Source organism: Leguminivora glycinivorella, chromosome 20, assembly GCF_023078275.1.
Source record: "Leguminivora glycinivorella isolate SPB_JAAS2020 chromosome 20, LegGlyc_1.1, whole genome shotgun sequence".
Classification (NCBI taxonomy): domain Eukaryota; kingdom Metazoa; phylum Arthropoda; class Insecta; order Lepidoptera; family Tortricidae; genus Leguminivora; species Leguminivora glycinivorella.
Window position 1 is genome coordinate 7,768,066 of NC_062990.1, and position 21,989 is coordinate 7,790,054.

General features: G+C 37.1%; 1 protein-coding gene across 1 annotated transcript in view; it reads left to right on the forward strand.

Annotated features, from left to right (window-relative positions):
- Positions 1-21,989, forward strand: part of LOC125237003 (B-cell receptor CD22-like) — a 440,892-nt gene that overhangs the window by 403,214 nt on the left and 15,689 nt on the right. The window contains exons 10-15 of the mRNA XM_048143915.1: positions 4,440-4,570; positions 5,500-5,653; positions 6,049-6,143; positions 12,863-12,953; positions 18,526-18,639; positions 20,505-20,617. Coding sequence (XP_047999872.1) covers positions 4,440-4,570; positions 5,500-5,653; positions 6,049-6,143; positions 12,863-12,953; positions 18,526-18,639; positions 20,505-20,617 — 698 coding nt within the window. The remainder of the gene's footprint in view (positions 1-4,439; positions 4,571-5,499; positions 5,654-6,048; positions 6,144-12,862; positions 12,954-18,525; positions 18,640-20,504; positions 20,618-21,989) is intronic.

Sequence of the window (21,989 nt, forward strand, 5' to 3'; positions counted from 1 at the left end):
GAAATCGAGGGAACTCTTCAAATGTTATAGGCACATGTAATGTTTTTAGTCTATTTTTCAAAGGTACAACAGTATTTACGTCTGATGGTAATAATTTTATGTGGCTGAGCTGATGATGGAAGGTCAACTCCTCAATGGTTAGGAGTTAAAGGATAATTCTTTCACTACTGTACATGTATTCGGACTGATACATATAATATCACTAGGAACCACTAAAAATCAACAAATAAATAAACTTTTTAACAAAAAATAAAACCGCCTTCAAAAATAAGCGCGTTACAAAACACGGAGAAACTAAAAAGCCAAAAATACCTTTCAATTCAGATTTCTTATCGTATTGCAATAATCTAAACATCCAAATTATAAACAAATCAATTATTTTTGGAGTCGGTACCAGCCTGTGTATGGTTGGGTGGGGCAAACAGAAAATAGCAAGGCGACGAATAGGTCTGGTACCGACTACAAAAATAATTGATTTGTTTATAATTTGAATGTTTAGATTATTGCAATACGATAAGAAATCTGAATTGAAAGGTTTATTATTTTTGGCTTTTTAGTTTCTCCGTGTTTTGTAACGCGCTTATTTTTGAAGGCGGTTTTATTTTTTGTTAAAAAGTTTTTGAAATTGTTGATATGTCATTTTCATAGGCTAACTGTAGGTACTATTGTATATCATTCAGGGACAGGGTACAGGGTTTATAGTAAAATAAAAAGAAACTAGCTATAATAACTTTTAATTATAATATACGTTACAAAAACTTGTTTCATTTACTTGAAAATATTAGAGGTTTACCATATCACAACAAATATATAGCATCAATGCGATGAAATAAGTTCTCAGGAAATTTATTTAAAATGTGATAAGCCTTTAGTGGATGGCCTGCTTCTGCTTTTCTTGTTTTCGTGCTCCTTCATCCCATTGAAACTTCGATGTTTACGCATTTTTGTCAATCTGTTTCGATTTGTACACAGGAGCAGACATGAGGGAACAACTCAAATGATTTTGGAACATACTCGTAACTGGGATTGGCTTCCACATCGGCTTTTCTACCTCCAATAAAGTTTGCATTATAAATTCACCGTAAATTCAATACTTGTAACAAATGATTATGCACTTTAAATAATCAGAGGTTAGATGACACTTTTCTTCTTACGGCAATTATCCACTTAAACGGTGGTTTCGTTTCCACCACAGTCTTGGAAATAGCTAGAATTTAGTCGCTATTTTTCTTGGTGTTATTACAATTCACCATAACAAATTTTACTAGGCCCATATTAAATTTATCTCGAAAATGTTTACTGCAATATGGATTTGACAGCGTAAGTCAGTGACAGGAATGTCAATTTTGGCCATAGTGAGCGCTGGCTGTGATCCTTTTAGTTACCCCCTCCACCCGCTTTGCACCCTGCACCTTTCCAATACAGTACAGACTTGTCATCCCATACATCCGTCTCACGTTTTTCTCTTCAATCATTTGACAGGTGCAACTTACTAACTTAAGTATTTACTTTTCAGCAGGAACATCGAAACGCCTGACACATTAGTGAAAGCTAGATGATGGCGAATTTCGGGCCAATTGTCAAGACACGTTATGGTCACGGTTGAAGTTGGTTTGGTTTTCAATCCAGAGATCACGGGTTCGAATCCCGGCGGAGAGACACAAAGTGAAGATAACAGTTTTTTTGTGTTTTATTTTAATTTTTTGGTTTTTGTTTTTTTTTGCATAAGTTTTAACGATAATTCTGAATTATCTTGAACGTACATTCCAGTAAAACCAAAATATGCTAGGTAATATATTACAACTCTAAGTGCGTTTTCACATTATCCTATCCGCGATATCGGATGAAGGAAGAATTTTAAAGGCAAAAATCAAAGATAGCGGCTTAAATATATTGGATATCGATATCGGTCCTACATCTGATACCGGATCGGATAATGTGATAACGCACTAAGACGGAAGTATTACTTTCTGATTATTTCATTTTTAGTAGTATAAAAATGTTTTACCACAAACAACTACATAATTTCAGCACGACAGAGTCAGACGGCACTATGATCAGAATGAGACTAAAGTTGTCAAAATGATAGATATTGTATATTATTGGGGAATAAAACAATAATTATATTAATAGGCCAATTTTATTCACCAAATTCTTTGAAAAGTTTTTTCATTACCATACTAAGTGTTGGTCCAGATTGATAAAACATGGAATATTGGTAGTTCGGGGTGTAAAAACATGTCAAACCTGAGATATGAAATATTAGTACTTATTTTCCCATCAAATATAATGAATAAAAATAAATCAAACACAAAGTATTAAATAAAAAAATAAAAAAAGATTCACAAAAAAGCAAAGGTCTCCCCGGTGAGATTCGAACCTCGTCTGCTGCTCAAGTTATCGCAGCTAAAAAGCAGTATCTTTGACCGCCACACCAAACTTCTACTTAATCAGAGTGACGAAATTAGGTAACTTATAGGTATAATATGAGTAGTAAGTCATGAAGACTTTTCACGACAAATTGAATGAATATTAAATGTTTTGTTACTTCAAAATGCAACGTTGCCAGACTGCTGACTGCAACGTCGCATAACTCTAGTTTGGTCGTAAACTGATTTAGACCTTAGTAAATTATTATTAAAAATCAATTCAGAAATAGAAGATGATGGCTATACGGCGCTTGACTGATGGATGCGTTTTGTTATATAAAAAGAGTAGGTACATATTTCTGAAAATATTTTTATCTTCTTGCTTTAAACTAAAAATCATCTTGATATTCATCAATTATCATCATTTTGATATTTTGATATTCGTATATAATTAATAACCTAGATACAAAAAGAACATAATGAATGATACTTCGATATTTTACCAGTATCGAAACGCAGTAGGTTGGCCATGACAGCCAGTGACAGTACTAGTACTGAGGGCTTACTGCTGTCACCTGGGTTAACACATTGCGGACATCTTTCTCTTTTACTCCTATCCAGGCATATAGAGTGACATATATAGCCACATAGCGCAAACTCTGGTGTTCGTGGAAAACCTCCTAGCTAGACTTGTCATTCATTCATTGTAAAAATAGTAAAAAGATTTTGACTCTAAAGACTAATGTTTAAGTGATTTTCAGTCTTATGTTAAAGCTGAGTAAGACGTGGATGGCGGCAAAGCTTTTGTAAATACATACATATATTGAATCACGGAATTAAGCAACACAAGGCAATTTTTGTTATGTATTTATATTCCGCGTTTTGTTTAAGCCGTATATTGCATCGTTTTTCATAACAAAATGCGTAGATAATTTACACCTTAGTCTGTAACGTATTCGCAAAGGTTCTTGAGCGAGAGCTTGACCTACACTCAAAAAAAATCTTTATTTATTAATTATATTATAAAGCAACATCTGCTGACGGTTTGTAATTGTCGATATTAATATATCTAGACTAACTTTCAATGTGGTACATGCAACTAGACAACTGTCACTGTACATTTGTAATCCTTATTACAAGAGCATAACGTCTATGGTTAGTTAAGACAGAGTATTGCTGTTAGTAGGTACGATGGGTACGATGTTGAACCTTAGGTTACCTTCCATCAATACTAATACTGAAAGACAATTTTTAAACTTATTGCATTACATGTGTCTAACAAAATTTCAATGAAATGGGTTGTGAATCTAATATTTAAAAAAATCACAATTTAAAAGGAGATGGTTGAAAAGGGTATAAAATATTAAAAAAAAAGAAAAAAAAAAGATTTTCACTACCGAGGATCGAACCCACGACGTTATGGCCGCGTCCATCGTCTTACGCTACTATAACTGAGCTATTTAAGCGATAGAAATGGTGGCGAAATATTAACTAACTTTCAATCTAGTACATGCATGGCGTTACGAGTCCTAAAATTCATTATATTCTTTTAAAGATTTATGTCTCGAAAGTGACACTTAACGCCATCTAACAGTGATCTCAAGGCAACAAGAAATTTGTAGTAACGCCATCTAGATTTGCCGTGCTTTTAGGCGGTCGCATTTTTTTGTATGGGGTGGACATATCTACTAAATCCATAATCTCTGCTTTAATTCATTATTTTGGGAAGTGTGCTATAAATATATACAATAAGTTACCTAGTGAAATTAAGTCCATATAGAAAAATAATATCTTCGCCAACAAACTCAAATCCGTGTTATTAAAAAAAGCATACTATACAATCGAAGAATTCATGCAGGATGATCTACAACGAAATTAAATACAATTTCTAAACTTGTAAATGTTATAATATAATAATGTGTGTAGGAATAATATAGATAATATTAATGTATAATTGCCAATATTGCCATACCCTACCGTATACATATCTTTAATGTAAATACCATGGTTTGCAATAAACGATATTGATATTGAAGTCATATTTACATATTTTGTTAATTTTGTTCACAGATCTACCGTTGGTCAAGCTTGAGTTGGGAGCGAACCTGGACGCCAGCAAAGTCGTTGAAGGATCGGATGTGTACATCGACTGCAGGGTTCGAGCTAACCCTTGGCATACGCACGTACATTTCACACACAACGTAAGTATATTTGCATGATTATTGAAATGAAGAGCCCTTTATTTTGACTGACTAAGGCTATACTGACATATTTAGTGCAGTTTCAGACCATACCTTGATACAGGAGTATTTTGAAGGTGCGTGTAAGCGCGCATAGACTAACCCCCCTATTCATAAACGTACCTACTCTATAAAGTTATCAAGCTGATAAAATTCGTTTGTCCCTTTTCTACGTATTAGTGTGATAGAAAAGGACAAACGAACTTTATCGGCTTGATAACTTTAGAGTACGTATATGAATAAGGGGGTAAATGTAGGGATTTGACACGCGTATAGGCGCAAAGCACCCAAACTATTGTATGTATAGATGCAAATATAGTTTAACTCTGGGTTGTGATACTCAGCCTGTAGGAAGGAAAACTAGTAATAGGTATACGATAATGAGAAATAAACGTAAGGGAAGTGGCCTGTTCACGAGCTATTCCCAGTAGATTTTCAGAAATGATGAAGCGTCGGTCAAATACATGATAATTGGCGTCGGGGGCAAAAACCGTTTGAGTGAAGGTTGCGTAGGTCTTTTCTACGAATACAATATCATAAAATAACGGGACTTGTATGTCCTAATTTTCCTACTTTCACCTTATAAGCGTATTAAAAATCTTTTTTATTAAGTATTATTTGCCTCTTGAATGTTTGAGAGCTCGTAAAAACATGTAGGTATGAAATTTCCAAAAAAGATCACCTGTTTTCCAGAATATTTTTGACCCAAAGCTTTTAAAAGGCTTACATATAGGTCCTTTCTTAATTATTGTGGCAAAATAACTGTCCCATTTTAGAGTGCCTCATATGCCAATGTTTTGAACCATCGCCAGCTCTTCACTATATACCATGATTCCTTCTCAAGATCACGACCAAAAAGAGAATATAATTAACTAGGTTTCTTTCCTCAGGACGTGATAGTGAAACCCGGGCCAGGGGTTCTCGTAGCCAACCAGAGTCTAGTGCTTCAGAAGGTGTCCAGAAAAGCGGCAGGGGCTTACGTCTGTGCTGCCAGGAATGCTCTGGGAGAAGGATTTAGTGAGAAACTCATGTTGGATGTTAAATGTAAGTATTTATAGGTTGTCTTGGAAGGAGCTTGCGATAGTCGCTATGAATGCCAAATTCACAAGGATTGGTTCCAAGATCTAATCCGAATTCACTCCACCGAACACGCGCCCTTGTCCGGCCTATTAAAACAAAATGAATGATTCAGGAGAGGTTACGTGTTCAAATAGATTAGTTACTTACAAATTAAATTTGTAATCCAGAAGTTCTTATCTCCAAATGGCTTCTTCAAAAAGCGGGTTCTAGGTTATGAATTTTAGAATTCTCAAGAGTTGGCAACGCTTGTACAAAGTGGCGACCATGACCGTTTCCAATCAGGCGGTTCGTCTGCTCATTTTCTGGGTATAAAAAGAGAACATATCCACTCTATTCTTACTGCTATATCTTTTACACAGACACCCCTACGTGCAAATCTCCTCAGCCTGCCGTTTTGAGGGCCGCGAGAGGAGAACTCATCGAAATCGAGTGCGATCTAGACGCCAACCCTAAGGTATGTTGATAAAAATCAATGTAACTATATTAGAACCTACGAGAATAGGATAATTTTAAAAGTGTTTAACATCTACTAAACAATAAATACAATAAACAAAATTATCTCTGTAATGTTTACAAAAAAAAATCTGGCTTCATTAGGTACCTTGTATCAGGGTAGACATTTCTAGTCTTTGTGTATGAAGATTCTTACTATGTAAAAAGATAGATGCATTGAGATTGACATCCACCTACCTACTCCAATTCAAATACCAAGGCCGGATAGTACTTGAATCATAATGAAAGGGCTTATTGTGTTTGCCTTTTTTACCTAATTAGGAGCACTTCAAAATGACACGCCTCGGTGCAAACTGCTATCGGGCCTTCGTAGTTCGTATTTTAAATGGAGTATAAATGTAAATGATCATGTAGGTTATATTTCTCATACAAAGTTCCTATTTAATTTGCAATAAAATAAATGGATCGAAAAGCCGGAAGAATCCAATTTTGATCACATTGTCATGAACCAGATGCTCCAACGTTTGCCTAACAATATTATCGTTACATCACAGGTAACATTCACAATTGTTTTTCCTCCAACCAACTTTTGATAACCGATTCTGTATTTACAATTTTATTTTTCATCTTATGTTAAGACATTGACTTGAGTCGTATTATCGGTGGTCTGTTTAACCACAGTGATAGTTATCGCTCAACAGTAACACTTTGACGTATATTGCTATCCCGACAAGTAAATACTGACGCTGCGAATCTTACTTATCGACCCGGAAGTAGTCACAAAACTGTCCGTGTCAATTATTACTTCAATGAAACAGGCTCTCAAGATATTAAGTGCAAAAAGACGACCATGATAGAGAGGCTTTCTGTTCAAAAAAAGTGAATGCGCCAAGACAAAAAATGTGCCCCTCTATGCAATGGACTAACCATGTGATGATTTTTATTGAGGCATTCTAAAATCTGTGCGCAGTGTGCGAGCAAAATCATTAAAAAGGTACACAGAGGGAAAAAATGATGCACCGTACAGCGACTTCAATGATTAAGGATAAGACTAAGATGAGACATATTATGCAAACCAATAGATGATCAAACGAACTTCCCAAGCGAAGTTCGATCACTATTATATGAGTCGTTTCATTCGAAGATATAACATTTACCAGGTAGTCCTTTAAACCTACAGGCGACTTATGCACAATATTTAGAGACAGTCAATTGACTATTGAACTGATTTTTAGTTCATTCATTCACATCCCTACCCTTTCCAGTCGTTCCACCGCCATAGTTGCTCATTATCTTTAGAGTAATCGCAAAACTTTAACATTTAGGGCTGTGTAAGGGTGGGAGGGTTATTATATCTTCGAATGAAACGACTCATATAATAGTGATCGAACTTCGCTTGGGAAGTTCGTTTGATCATCTATTATATTTCGTTCGTTTCATTCTTCAGATATAACATTTACCAGGTAGATGTTTAGAGACTTAAAGTTTTGCTTTAGGTGGAATGAAACTAGGTATACCGACACGAAATCATATATTGGTATTTCCTCACTGGCATGGTCTTATTAGACCGTCGTCACTAATAAACAATTATTGTTTTTTTTTTTTTTTTTTGTGTCTATTGTATATACATATATAACTAATGTCCCATGCTACTCATAACTCTTATTTTTAACACAATATATATTTATATAATCTCTGAATCGGTAGCAGGTCCAACAGGGCGTATGGGACGTTATCTTTAAAATATGGCAAGGAAAGAACCGATGTTCTCGATCGCCCGATGATATTAAAATTATTTACAATTTGTATAAAAACATTAGGTAATGTACGTATGGCCATTAGGTAATGTCAATAATTTGTCTTGGTGCAGAGCTTTGCGACCCCCAGAGTGAGTCCCCTGTGCAGGGGGTGGCAGTCTCTGTAATGCGAATGAAGCAAGTTTTTATTCGGATTGAGAAACATTATTTCCGAACTGATGAGGCTCTGCAACAAGGGGAACCAAGGTTGCGATGGCCAATAAGGAAACACTAAGATTCCTTTTGCTTGGTCGTCTACGATCTTTCTTAGGCATTTTAAAATTAACGAAAAAGGGGGAAAGGCGTAAAAATAATTTTCACTCCAGTTGATTGTGAATGCATCGACCGCTATCGCATCTGGGTCGGGTTTCCACGAAACGAAATTTTGGCATTTTGCATTCGAACGAGAAGCAAATAAATCTATGGTAGGTTTACCAAACCGGTGTAATATAGATTCGAACGCTCTATTTGAAAGTTCCCATTCAGTGTCAGGGTTAACTATTTTCCTTGACTCTGGGTCCGCAATGTTTTCTGTTGTATTTATGTATGATGCGAAGATTAATATATTGCGCTCTTCGCACCATTGCCAAATAGTGCGAGCCAAGTCGTTCAGGTGTGGAAACTGGATACCCCCATGCGATTTATATAACTTATAGCGGTCGTGTTATCGACCCGCAGTAAAATTGCACAATCAGTCATATTTTTTGCAAAGCTTTTTAATCCTAGATAAACAGCCAGCAATTCTAAATAATTTATATGAGAATCCCTTTCTGAGGACTTCCACGTGCCGTTAGCCTTGTTTTTTCCACAGACCGCGCCCCAACCTGAGTTGGATGCGTCGCTGTAAATTTCGAGTTGGAAGCTAGGGAATCTCATACAATTATTAGATGTACTGACTTTATTTAACCACCAGTTAAGATCTTCCAATATGGCTCTAGAGGGTTTAATTTTAGCTTCGAAATTTTCGTTATTTTTTAATAACTCGAGATATTTTTGCCTTTCTAATGTTTTTGTATAAACCCAACCGTATTTCACAGCTGGGCAGGCTGAAACTAACACACCGATGAGTTGTGAGTACTCTCGAATGGTACATTTAGGGAGTTTTAGGAATTTGCCAAGTAATTGTGCAATTTTGTTGCGTTTATTTTCGGGTAAGGCAATGGTCAAATTTTGGGTATTGAATTCGAAGCCTAAAAATTTACAAGTCTGATCTGGATGTAAAGAACTCTTGTCATAATTGATGACAAATCCTAGACATTGCAATAATTTTAAAGTTTCCTTAACATTATCAAGGCACTCTTGATAGGTATCTCCTATGCACAGTATATCGTCTAAATAAATGACAGATTTGAATCCTCGAGATCTCAAATTGGATATCACTTCTTTCATTATCTTTGTGAATACTCTAGGGGCTACGGATAGCCCATATGGCATTGAGTTAAATTCATATATATGATTATTGAATTGAAATCTCAAGTATTTCCTGTCATTCATGCCTATAGGTATGAGCAGATATGCTTCTGTCAAGTCTATTGTGGCTAAAAAACCATTTTGAGGAATGAGTTTTGAGGCCGTGCGATAATCCTCCATCTTAAAATGACAGGGAGCAATAAATTTATTGAGGCCTTTTAAATTTAAGATAAAACGCTTTCCTCCGTTAGGTTTTGGAGCAAGAAAAACCTTAGATATATATTGGTTTTTGACTTTATGGCACTCAGATATGGCTCCTAAATCTAACAGCTTTTGTATAGCTATTTTCATATCTGCCACTTCACTTTGTTCAAGCGTGTTTAACGGAACATGTGTTTGTGTTACCTCCGTGTTAAATGGGATTGAGTAGCCATATCTGATCCAATCCAAAACCATGACATTCGAAGTTATTTTTAGCCAACAGTTATAAAAATGACTTATTCGGCCACCGTGTACTAGCGTTACGGTGTCTGGTGGACACGTATCGTGTTCAGTTGTGCCGCTGAAAGCGCCCGACGGCTGTAGCTCGCCTACCTGTGAGCGTCTCTCCGCCCCCCTGTTCGACGCGTAGCGAGGGGGTGCTGACGAGTTTCCCGAGTATAACGCTCGACTAGTCGTCGGCTGTGCTTTCTTTTTGATTAAAAGACCTTGCTTTCCAACGGTCTTCGCTGCCTTGACTTTTTCAGCAAATTTATTACCAAACAGTGTATCGTCACGTTCTTCGTCTTGAAGAACTTGCACGAAAGACTCGTCGAGACTACCAGTGACGACCTTTTTGCGACTCTGAGTATATGATGCATGAAGGTCACACAGGATGCGGCAACTGCTGCTGAGGTGTTTCATAGCTCTAATTCCGTTGGAATCGGCACATTCAATCAAAACACCCATGGCACTGTTAATGGCAGTAATCCCGTTGCCGAGTTGTTGCTGCATTGCAGCCAGGTTTTTGTCTCGGTTTTTGACAATATCGGTTACGGAAGTTGAAATCTCCACGTTTAATTTTGGTGCTTGTAATAACCGACAATTGCCGGGAGCCAGATACATTTTTAGAATGTTTTCTTTGGTTTCACTCGTCATACCTTTTTTAAGTAGAGGTAGCCAAAGTTCTGTTAAATTAACGTGGATTTTTTCGCCATATTCCGGTTTGTCCCCGGCGGGCTCCCCAAGGGCTAGCAGCATCTCTTGAGCGAGCTCGGGGTGAGCTGACAACGTGGGTAAATCTTGTGGAGCCTGTGCAACAGGGTCATGAGCCGGTACGGTACTATCTAGATTTTGTTCCATTACAACATCTAGAACAAGAAAGTGATGATTAAATTTCATAAAAAATATTTTCTCTTGAGGGTAGGTTGAGAAAATATTTGTGTCACAGAGTAACGTGCATCTACTGAAGATTGCGCGCATTGTTCTGCTTATTAACATCGTTGGAGACTCGCAGTCAACCCAGATGGTTAATTGATCATAGTTAGAGACTCGCAGTCAATCCCTATGTCGGCTCATTTTCATCACTTTTTAGTACCAATAATAAACGAACAACTTACCTTCATCTTCCGATGAAGACGAATCATACATTTCTTCTAGCCTCTTAATTTTTTCACGGTAATGAATTAACTTGTCTTTAGCTGTGCGCTTAGACATTTTTGTAGGTAGGTAATACCGTCATAGCTGAGGAGCTAAAGAGGCGCGTGCGCTCGTCGCCGTGCACGAAAAAGAAAATGAGCAACTATGGCGGTGGAACGACTGGAAAGGGTAGGGATGTGAATGAATGAACTAAAAATCAGTTCAATAGTCAATTGACTGTCTCTAAATATTGTGCATAAGTCGCCTGTAGGTTTAAAGGACTACCTGGTAAATGTTATATCTGAAGAATGAAACGAACGAAATATAATTCATGCGAGCAAAATGCCTTACAAGACGACTCCAGTTGTATTAGTAATCAGTGTTGATCACAAGCAACTCTTACTAGATGATTTATTTATTCGTATGGCATACATGTTAGAAAATAGAAACATAGAACGAGAAACATTTTTATATTAAAGGAAAAAATTGAAAAATTTACGCTTCCGGCGGGACTTGAACCCGCATCCTTTTGCATAAGGAAAGGCATGGAAAGATTTGCGATGTCCGGCGCGGCTTCCGTAGCTCAATTGGTTTGGTTGGCACGGATTGCAAAAGGATGCGGGTTCAAGTCCCGCCGGAAGCGTAAAATTTTCCATTTTTTCCTTTAATATAAAAATGTTTAGAATCGTTAGCAAACGTTTCTGCTTGTTAAAAATAAATAGAACGGGAAATTTGACTTAAAATCTAGACTAAGAGCAGTCAGCCATTTTGTTGCTTCGTCGCGCAGGGTGATCGGGTCTTCGGGAGGGCCGGCATAGCGTGTTATGGGGCAATCTTGAATCATGTGCTGGATGGTTATGGCTTCCGCACCGCAATCGTAGGCTGGAGAATCCACCCACCCACAGCGGTGTTTGTAATAGGCGCATCGACCGTGGCCAATACGAAGTCTGTTGAGTTTGCCCCAGTCTCGTCTAGAAGAAGATCTGATCCCATTATTCTAGACCCAGGTGTAATGTCAGAGCCCAATTTTCCCGCCATGTTTAGGTCCCAAATGATGCTCATTGTAAACGCCTTATCAAAACCAAATAAAAGTAGTTTATACAGAATTGGCCTGCAGGTATAATTCCCAATTGTTATTCCTCAGCCGAACTTTGTAATGGGACAAAATTTAATTGGTTCCAAAGGCTTTGTGAAGAACCTCATTCAATTTCCATCAATCAATATTTATTTAGATCCGAATTGTCGTAAAGTTTATTTCTTATGTATTTAGGGATGTTTTTGTTTGTGAAAATTGCTTTTGGTGTTTATAGGAAGACTTGAAAACCTTTGATCGCTTTTCAAGGACGATTTCTTTTAAATTGCTATGTAGATGTAACTGCTATGACAAGGCCTGAGTGGACGCTCGGAGCGGAGCGTTCGGCGGGGCGGGCGAGCGTGTGTCCACCCTATGCGGCGTCGACTCAGGACACTTGTATGAACTTCAATTGTTTGATATGCACGCCGCAATTAAGTGCACGTGCACTGAGGCCTTGCATACTACAAACTTGACGAACGCGTGGATATAAAATCTTGTGCAATCAAACTATACTGTGACTGTGAATAATCTCAGAATCGTGTTGCATTGAAACTTGTCAGTGACAGTTTCATTGGCAGGTTTCAGTGAAAAAACATAGCCATCGAATACCTTTATTGATTTTATTAGTGAGAGAATCGTTTATTTTCCAAGTAGGTTGCTCATCGGGTTCCATTTTATAAATATGTAGCTTCAAACGAAATAGATATCCTGCTACCTTCACATATCGATTAGGCTACCGAGGGTTACTCAAATCTTAAGACTACATATAAAGCAACTGTGCCAACTTCTATCAGTAATTACTTAATCGTTTTTCTTTGACAGGAATCTATGACGTATCACTGGTGGTTCAACAGTTCTGCGCACAGCAAGCATGAGCTTACGGCAGCTTCTACGTTAAACGCTGCTCAGAGTGGTAAGTGATATTTTTTTTTTCACAGCCTATTGACCTAAGTTTCAAAGATATCTTCAAACAGCTTCAAACGTAATCTGAATACCGTGAAAATTCGAATAAAATAGCCAAACTAATCTTGCTTTCCCATACATACTTTGGACTCCCATGTCATCCACTTAGGATTAGGAGGTGAAATTTTAAAATTCCTTTAGTGCTCCTCTACACCTTAAATAAGGAACCTATGTTCCTGGAATCTCTAGGACCAGCGGTTTCGGCTGTGCGTTGATATGCCAGTCAGTCAATTTCTTCTTTTATATATTTAGAAAACGCATTCAGACCAAGTGACGAAAATCTATACACTTCCGCAAAAATATGTGACACACTTTTATACTAATGATATTAGAGTTCTTTTTAAGGTCGATCCGGGCAAGACCGGTACGTTATTTGACATCAATTTTGAGGTGTTTAAGTCGTACTTTACTGATAGCACTGCACAGTATAATAAAGAGTACTATCGTACAGTATGGCCACTCCCGCTCTCCGCGGAATGTGCCGTCCACCCCCTCTCGGTTACACAGTTACCGCCTGTCAAAAACGCGAATAGTCGACCTGTCATATTTCACTCATACAAGCATAGTACGCGTTCACCTACACGAGCTTAGACTGTGTGTGCTAGGAACGCGCCTCTTTCGTATAATTGATCGCTAGTGGTCTGCTGATAGACTAAGAAGACTCCCAGCATTGCCTATAGTTAGTTTTGTTTGCGTAAATACGTCGAAGTAAAAGAACGCGACTGTACCTCAGTTGATCTTACCTAATAGCTTTTCCCATATCAATATCGAGTCCATAAATTGGCTCTCGTCCAATGCGATAACTTACTTCTTTGACACTTTTGCCAAAAAACATCTGTTCACGCAAAACTTAGATAGTTTATCTTCGAGAAGTTTATAGGTGTAACTGTATATAAGTGCGTGCAAGCAGTCTTTACCATGACATTTTAGAGAGAATATTGTACAAGACATAAATATAATTCTTGGATCGTGTGATAAATGAGCCTTTTACGATTACTGTAAAGTAAACAATTTAACGTATTTTTTAAAGGCTGTATGTGCATCATTTCACTAGAAAAAATAGAATGCAAAATGTTCATGGAAATGGTCTGCATTTTTTGCAAACCTCAATTTCTGTACCTTTGAACGTACACTAATATATGATGTAAAATAATAATATATTACTTTCAGTGAAAAAGTAAAAGTTGAAAGTTGGGTGTGGGAGAAAAGACATCAAAGTCAAGTGAATGCCGTGGAAATGAGAGCCTTAAGAAGCATGGCTGGTGTGAATTTAGTGATAGGATCAGAAATAGCGTGATAAGAGAGAAGTGTGGAGTGGATGAAGATGTGGTGACAAAGATTGAGATGGGTATGTTAAGGTGGTTCAGGCATGTAGAGAGGATGGATGAGAGGAGATTAATGAAGAAAGTATATGAAAAAAGAGTGGAAGGGTCAGTTGGAAGTGGAAGACCTAGGCGAACTTTTCTTGATCAAATCGGGGAAATATTGCAAAAAGGCAGAAGTACTCGAAACCGACGAGCGTATATGAGAAACGTTATGAAAGTGTGTGAAGTGAAAGTGGTTTGTCTGGATCGTAGTAAATGGAAATCCATGATCTGTGCCTACCACTCTAGGAAACAGGCGTGATTGTATGTATGTATGTATTACTTTCAGTTGCATATGATCTCTAATCTTAAAAAAAAATCTTATAATACCCGAAACCTGCATAAGATTTTTTTTATTTGACTAAGAGTCTCAATTTTAGGAATGTGTCTGCAGCTCGTATCACGCTAAGCTAATATTAAGCACATAATACCATCCGTGGCTTCTCTGAATCCCTACTAACTTACGTAACGCGTATAAGATCTCGAACGAAGCTTTACTTTAGTACTCTTGTTCAGCATACCTTAGTTAGCTTACTAGAATGGCTACTCGACTAGCTTACAGGGAGCAAATAAAGGAATATTGTATCCACCATATGCCTTACCAGATATTAAAGCCCCTAGTGTAAATTTCAGAAAGTTAGAGGACCTTAAATTTTTAATGAAAAGGCAAAAGATGATTTATCACGCCAGTTGGCTCTTCCGCGAGGCATGGCATGTAGGGCGAAAAGATTTTCCTTCGTGCACTGAGAGAAAATACAACCAGTTTTCATGTTCATTCAACAAGTTTTTTGGTTAAAATAGCGCCTACGTCCTCTTTGGTTCAAACAACAAGCTACTTGTCATTTGAATCGGCAATATATTTGAATCAACAAGTCTATTTTATAAAAACAACCTGACACATATTGTTTTAAACATACGTTTGGCTGATTCAAACTTAGGGCTCTGGATATTCGGTACTACCCGCCGATCCGTGCGCCCGGCCCCTTAGCCCCGGCGGTGCTAAGCGTCCGAACTACCCGAACCCGCCGAAGTCCGTTCCCGTGTAGTGCCGTTCGCGCGTGTAGTGCCGAATCGGCGTTCGGGGCCGGACGGCCGGACGCACGGACTTCGGCACCGTTCGGGTATTGAACACACGAGGCGGCCGGCGGACCGATCGACTTATTGCCGTGCCGGTTTGTATTTAAAAAATAGGTGAAATTTAATAATTTAGCGAACGAATACGAATTGGTTTTATACATACTCGTTTTATTTGAATCAATAACGTGTTAACTATATTTTTTGCACTTGTTCCCGTTACGTTATAGGCTACTCGTACAGATTAGATAATAATTATGATGATATGTATTCAATACAAATATTACAAACGTATTCCATATAGGTCCATAATTCGTCAGGAACACTAGTCTACTGTTTTTTTTTCAATAAAGTTGCTTAAGACAATTGCGAAAAGTAGAGTTTAATGGACTTTATTTGTCTCTAGGTTAACTAATAGAAGTCTAAACAGGGTATTGGTTTGTGTGAAAAATACTATATTAGTTCTATTACTTACTTGATTGTTTTATGATATTCATGGTGCCTTACTAACTATCTATAGGGACCATACCACCTATAGGTACTTACTACATATATGTACACATGTTGACAAATATACTTCAAAATATTGTCTTCGGTTACCGCGACAGTTACTCATGCAATTTATTATAGTTATATCTATGTCTCATAGTTTTAAAATAAATAAATAAATATTGGGGACATTACACAGATCGACTTAGCCCCAAACTAAGCAAAGCGTGTACTATGGGTGCTAAGCGACGATATACATACATACTTAAATAGATAAATACATAACTATGGAAACGGATTATATCACGTATACTGAATTTACAATTCACCCCGACGTTTCGAACACTTTACAGCGTCCGTGGTCAACGGGTGACACCCATAATTAATTGTAAATTCATTACTTATAGGCGATATAATCCATTTTATTTCATAAATATCCTTCAAATTAAGGAAATTTATTTGAACTATCGAGTTATTAGTTTTTATCTAAAAAGTTAGTAGAATTAACGTCGCATGAGAAGACAAAGGTAATAATGACTTGTGGGCGGCACAATAACCAATACCCGTGGTGATTTTTTTTTACTGATAATAATGACACTCAAACCTCACACCCGGCATCCCTTTGACATGGACAAACCTTTTGTTTGAAAAGTTCTAGATGTAGCCGCGCTGTTTTACAAATACCTAGTTAAGAATGGTATTTTTTTTTGTTATTTTGGAGTGAACTACTTTGAAGTGAATATGTATCCATAGTCCTGGTTCTTAACTTGAGCTAGTCGGATAGGGTGTGACAAAAAGCATGAGACTTGACATGTATATAGATAACTTGCAAACACTTAACAGAAAAAAATAAAAGTACGCAGACGCCGAGGTGTCAATGTTTCCCCTCTTTTCCCTCATTTTTATATCACTATTTTCAGTTTTTTTTATATTGTCATGAAAACCGTGAAAGCTATAATCACAATATTTAGGAAAAATATATTCTCCATAAAATTTCCTTCAATACTGTCTGTTAAGGTATAGCTTTAACTCATCATTTTAAAATTATGCTTAAGTCCCCCGCATAATATTTGTGTTTAACTACTAGCGGGATGAGTAGGGGTAGCACTACCATCTGTTAGTAATATACTTTAAATGGAAATATTGTAGAGAATTTCATGGTACTTCTCCTAAACATCTTTCTGGTAAGTACCTACTCGTAATATTTACATACCAAAACCTTTAATACCTACCTTTAATAGTTTTCGTGAAAATTTAAAAAGCTAAAAATGGGAGATACCTACCTACTTTGTTTTCTGTGGCAAAAATTTAAATTTTGAACTGCGGTTCACTAACACAGTTGGTATTGTTGTCCTACCGTCAAAATATTTTATAAATTCTTCTTTTTTTTTTTTTTTTGTAACGGCTGTTGTGTTTTTTATTTTTTATAATTTGATTTTGTATGTTTATTTTAATTATTCTTTTGTTTTTTTTTTCTTAATTGTTTTTATGTGTCGTTGGCGTACGTGCCGCCACTAAACCTAGGTCCTCACAGAAAACCAGCGCTGCGGGTTGCCGTGGCACCATGCTGAGTGAGGGTCCTATTTAGCGTCCATTGTATGTTTTCTTTGCATGCCTTCTTCTTTTTGTGTGTACCATGTTGTGACGTTAAATAAATGAATTCTATTCTATTCTATTCTATTCTAGATAATAGTGGGGGAAGAGATTGACTCCTCAGCGTGTTTCTACTTCTATTTATCCTTATGAACGTCAAAGCTATGTGCATACCAACTTTCATGCTTTCTAATTTAGGCCACTGAAAACGCGTGCCCTGATATATAATTAATAATGCCGAAAATGGAAAACATGGAAAAAATCGAGTAGTTAAAATTTGTCCCCCAGTCACAATTGCTCCGCTGTCCCTTTCTCATTTTAGTTATTAAGGTTTTATCATTTTTGGTTCTCATATTCGCTTGAACCAAGAACGCGAACGATCATCAAGCATCACTATAGGTCGAGAACGGATCGGACCCGCGGGTTTTTAGAGTCCGTCGATCCGGACGCACGGACTACACGGGTACCCGGACCTTAATTACACGGTCCCTAATTACCCGTTCCAAACGGGCCAGAAATCCGGATTCGTGTAACACGGGAACGGATACCCGGCAACGGGTACACGAAACACGGACGCGACCGGGAGCCCTAATTCAAACGGATAAACCGCAACAAGTCGAACTTGTTAAATTCACAATGCAAATTTCTCTCAGTGTATTTTTACGGAAACTTACGAACGTGTCATGCTATTTCAAGACGTACTGACACTGTCTAAACTAGCATGACATATACGAACGTTTCCGGAAAAATACTAAAGGAAACTTTTTCGCTCTACATCTGTACATACTGGCATTTCTTAACAAGTTATGAAATGTCGCAGAAATTAAACCTAAAGCAATATAATGAGGATTTCCACATTTCCATGAGAACATTCACGATTTTGAAAACTTCTCTTAGGTGCATTGCTACATCTGTCCAAGCTTTTCTTTGTCTATTCTATAGGAAAAAAACGCATGTTTTTTACACATGGAAGCCCCTGACTTATTTAATTTTCTTTTCTAGGTACCTATTTATACATGGTCAACACATCATCAGACTACGGGTGGGTGCAATGCTCGGGCACCAACAGCGTCGGGCGGCAGACGAAACCCTGTCTCTTCCATATTTTACCTGCAGGTTAGATTCTTTATTTACAGTTTAATATCATTAATATTATACTTACTTACTTCCCTGGTGTTTCTATAGTCTATACTTTTAGGTATTTAAAATAACGTAAACAAATAATTTGCACATTTTCGGGTAGTTACAACATTTGTTGGTTAACCAACCAAATGTAACAAGACTAACCTAACCACAAAATTAAAATTTTGAAAAAAAACCCCGACATAGTGGACCGATTTTTATGAAACATGGTAAAGAACACTCCCGACTAACTCAGCTTTCAAACAAAAAAAAAACTAAATCTAAATCGGTTCATCCGTTCGGGAGCTACGATGCCACACAGACAGATAGACATACAGACACGTCAAACATATAACACCCCGTCATTTTTGCGTCGGGGGTTAAAAACCAAGCGGATTGTCGACTTGTCTGCGAACTGTCTTATTTGGTCATGTAACTAATGAATGAATGAATGAATGAATGAATGAATGAATGGATTTATTTGTCAATAGTGGGTTTACAAAAATGGTCTTAAAACTATTTACAATTTGTAACTTCAATAATAATAAGTAATAGTAAGTAATGCTTTCATTTACACTCAACTGGCACAAGGAGCCTTTTTAGGGTAGATTTTTTTTATTAATACCTAAAGATACAGACTATTACCTAATGAATGATATACAGATGAAAAGTTTCAAACTTTTTGCACATTCAAATTATTTCCATTTACTTACAGCTTTGTCTGCAGATCGTTGCTTAAAGAAACGTTATTACCCCCGACGCAAAAACGACGGGTTGTTATAAGTTTGACGTGTCTGTCTGTCTGTTTGTCTGTGGCATCGTAGCTCCCGAACGGATGAACCGATTTAATATTTAATTTTTTTTTTGTCTGAAAGCTGAGTTAGTCGGGAGTGTTCTTAGCTATGTATCGGAAAAATCGGTCTACTATGTCGCGGTCGGGGGTTTTTTCAAAATTTTAATTTTGTGGTTAGGTTATAACCCATCTGATGAATGTTCCATAATTATTCATTAAACTTTTTATTTCTTTTTTATGATGTTTTGTAGAAAGCACTGATAAGGTACAGCATGGCAAATCTCGACTGGGGGGCAAATGTAACTGGTCCATTTTTTCCATGTTTTACAATGTTTGCATTATTAAATAGTGTCCACCGGTCATATATGGTAGGCGTGTACAGTGATTACATGTAGAACTCGCCATCATAGTGTAATAATGGAAAAAATGAATCAGTTACAATTGCCCCCAGTCGAGATTTGCCCCGCTGTACCTTACTATATTTCGCCCTGTCGACCACTATCGTAATATCATATCCAACAATTCAAGCCAAAGTATAAAAGTTTAAGTCAATTAAGTCCTATGTTCAGCGTAAATTATGAAACTTTAAGTCAGTCAGAAAGTGTTAAATTGAATCCATATTCAATGAATTTATTTCACTTTACGTTCCGTAAATTGATTCATTAAATTAATCGTTGTTTGTGTTTGTGCATTAATTATTGGTAAAGTTGAATAGATCTTGTCTGATTCCATCAGTCATTCATATTTAGGAAAGCATTATGGATTGTTGGTAATTTTATTAATAATAGTAACACACTTTTTTGTAAAAGAAAATTATATAATACTAGCTTTTGTTAGAAAGAGACAAAAACTAGCCTATGTCAATCTCCATCCCTTCAACTATTTCCACCTAAAAAATCACGTCAATTCATCGCTCCGTTTTGCCGTGAAAGACGGACGATCAAACAGACACAACACTTTCCCATTTATAATATTAGTATGGATTTTGTTACATATTACACGTCACAATGCTCAAACATCGAATGAAGAATCAAACTAATTACTCTAAAATTGACCATCTTTGCAGATAAGCCATCAGCAGTCAAAGCCTGTGAGATTACGAACGTAACTTATGACTCTTTGACTCTGAACTGCACGCCAGGACATGATGGCGGTATAAGACAGGCTTTCTTGCTGCAAGTAAGTACATAATTATTTTTATTATACAGGACGATATAAAAAGAACCGTTCTAACTTTGGATAGTGACTTTTGACCTCATAATGAACAAGTTTTATTATGGGACCAATGCTGAAATCGCAAAAAAAAATTGTCTGTCCCATTTCGACTGTCATGATGCCGCTCATTTCTAAGCATTTCTTTTTTTTTTTGCCAATAAAAAAATTTTGATTGTTTTAGGGATTTTTAGGTCAATTGTACTCAGAATCACGAGTACTTTGAATCTCACTGGGAGACAAAAAGTGTCCCTGAATTTCCATACATCTTTGTTACTTTCCTCTTTTGTTACCCCATACAACATCTAGGGAAAATGGTAACAACATTAGAAAAAATCGTATGGGACAATGTTTTTAACTACTAGGGTTGAAAAGGCTAGTAATTCTGATTAGAAATAGCATATTTTTTTCAAAAATATCACACTTCATAAAAGTGGCAAAAAAAAAAGAAATGCTCTTCTATGGAACAGAACAGCCAAATTTTTTATTGCGATTTTAGTATTGGTCCCATAATAAAAGTTGTTCATTATGACCTCAAAAGTTATTATGCAAAGTTTGAAGGGTTCTTTTAATTCACCGTATATCTTTAAAGGTCGGTTGCACCAATCCGCCTGACACCGTTAAAGCCGTTCGTTAATAGTTATTTGTTATACAAGGGGGCAAAGTTGTATTTTAACGTCGAGTGTGGAATTGAAAAACGAGCAAGTGAAAGGATTCTATAGATGAACCACGAGCGAAGCGAGTGGTTCAAGAATAGAATCCTGAACTTGCGAGTTTTTTAACACACGAGAAGTAAAATACATTTGCACCCGAGTGTAACACAAAACTTTTCCCCTCACTATAGCGAGGAAACTACAACGCAAAAAATGCATTTATCACTGCTTCCAGTAGTTCCACAGGTGGAAAATCATCTTTATTACTAGATTCACCTACTTTTATCAATTTAAAAGCAGTTAATTTGACTTTATTGAAGGTCAAATTACTTTACCCACTAGTGTAAGTAAGTAAATAAATATTTGACGACTGATCTGGAATGAGCGAATGGCACAAACGCTCACGAAATTCTCACGAAACGATACGCTCGTTCCGTAGCCGTATGGCATTTCTGCGACGTGAAACGAAAACGAAACGCCGCGAAAGGTAGTCTGGCTCTGTCGCGCCAATACGCAAGAGCGATAGAGATAGATATCTACGAGCGTTTCGTTTCGTGAGCGTTTGTGCCATTCGGCTACGAACCCTGGCTTAGCGCTTAGGGTTGCACCAAACCGTCTGTCACCGAATTTAGCGTGCGTTCAATTATTTCTATGGTATGGGATATTCCATAGACTTCTGCTACGTG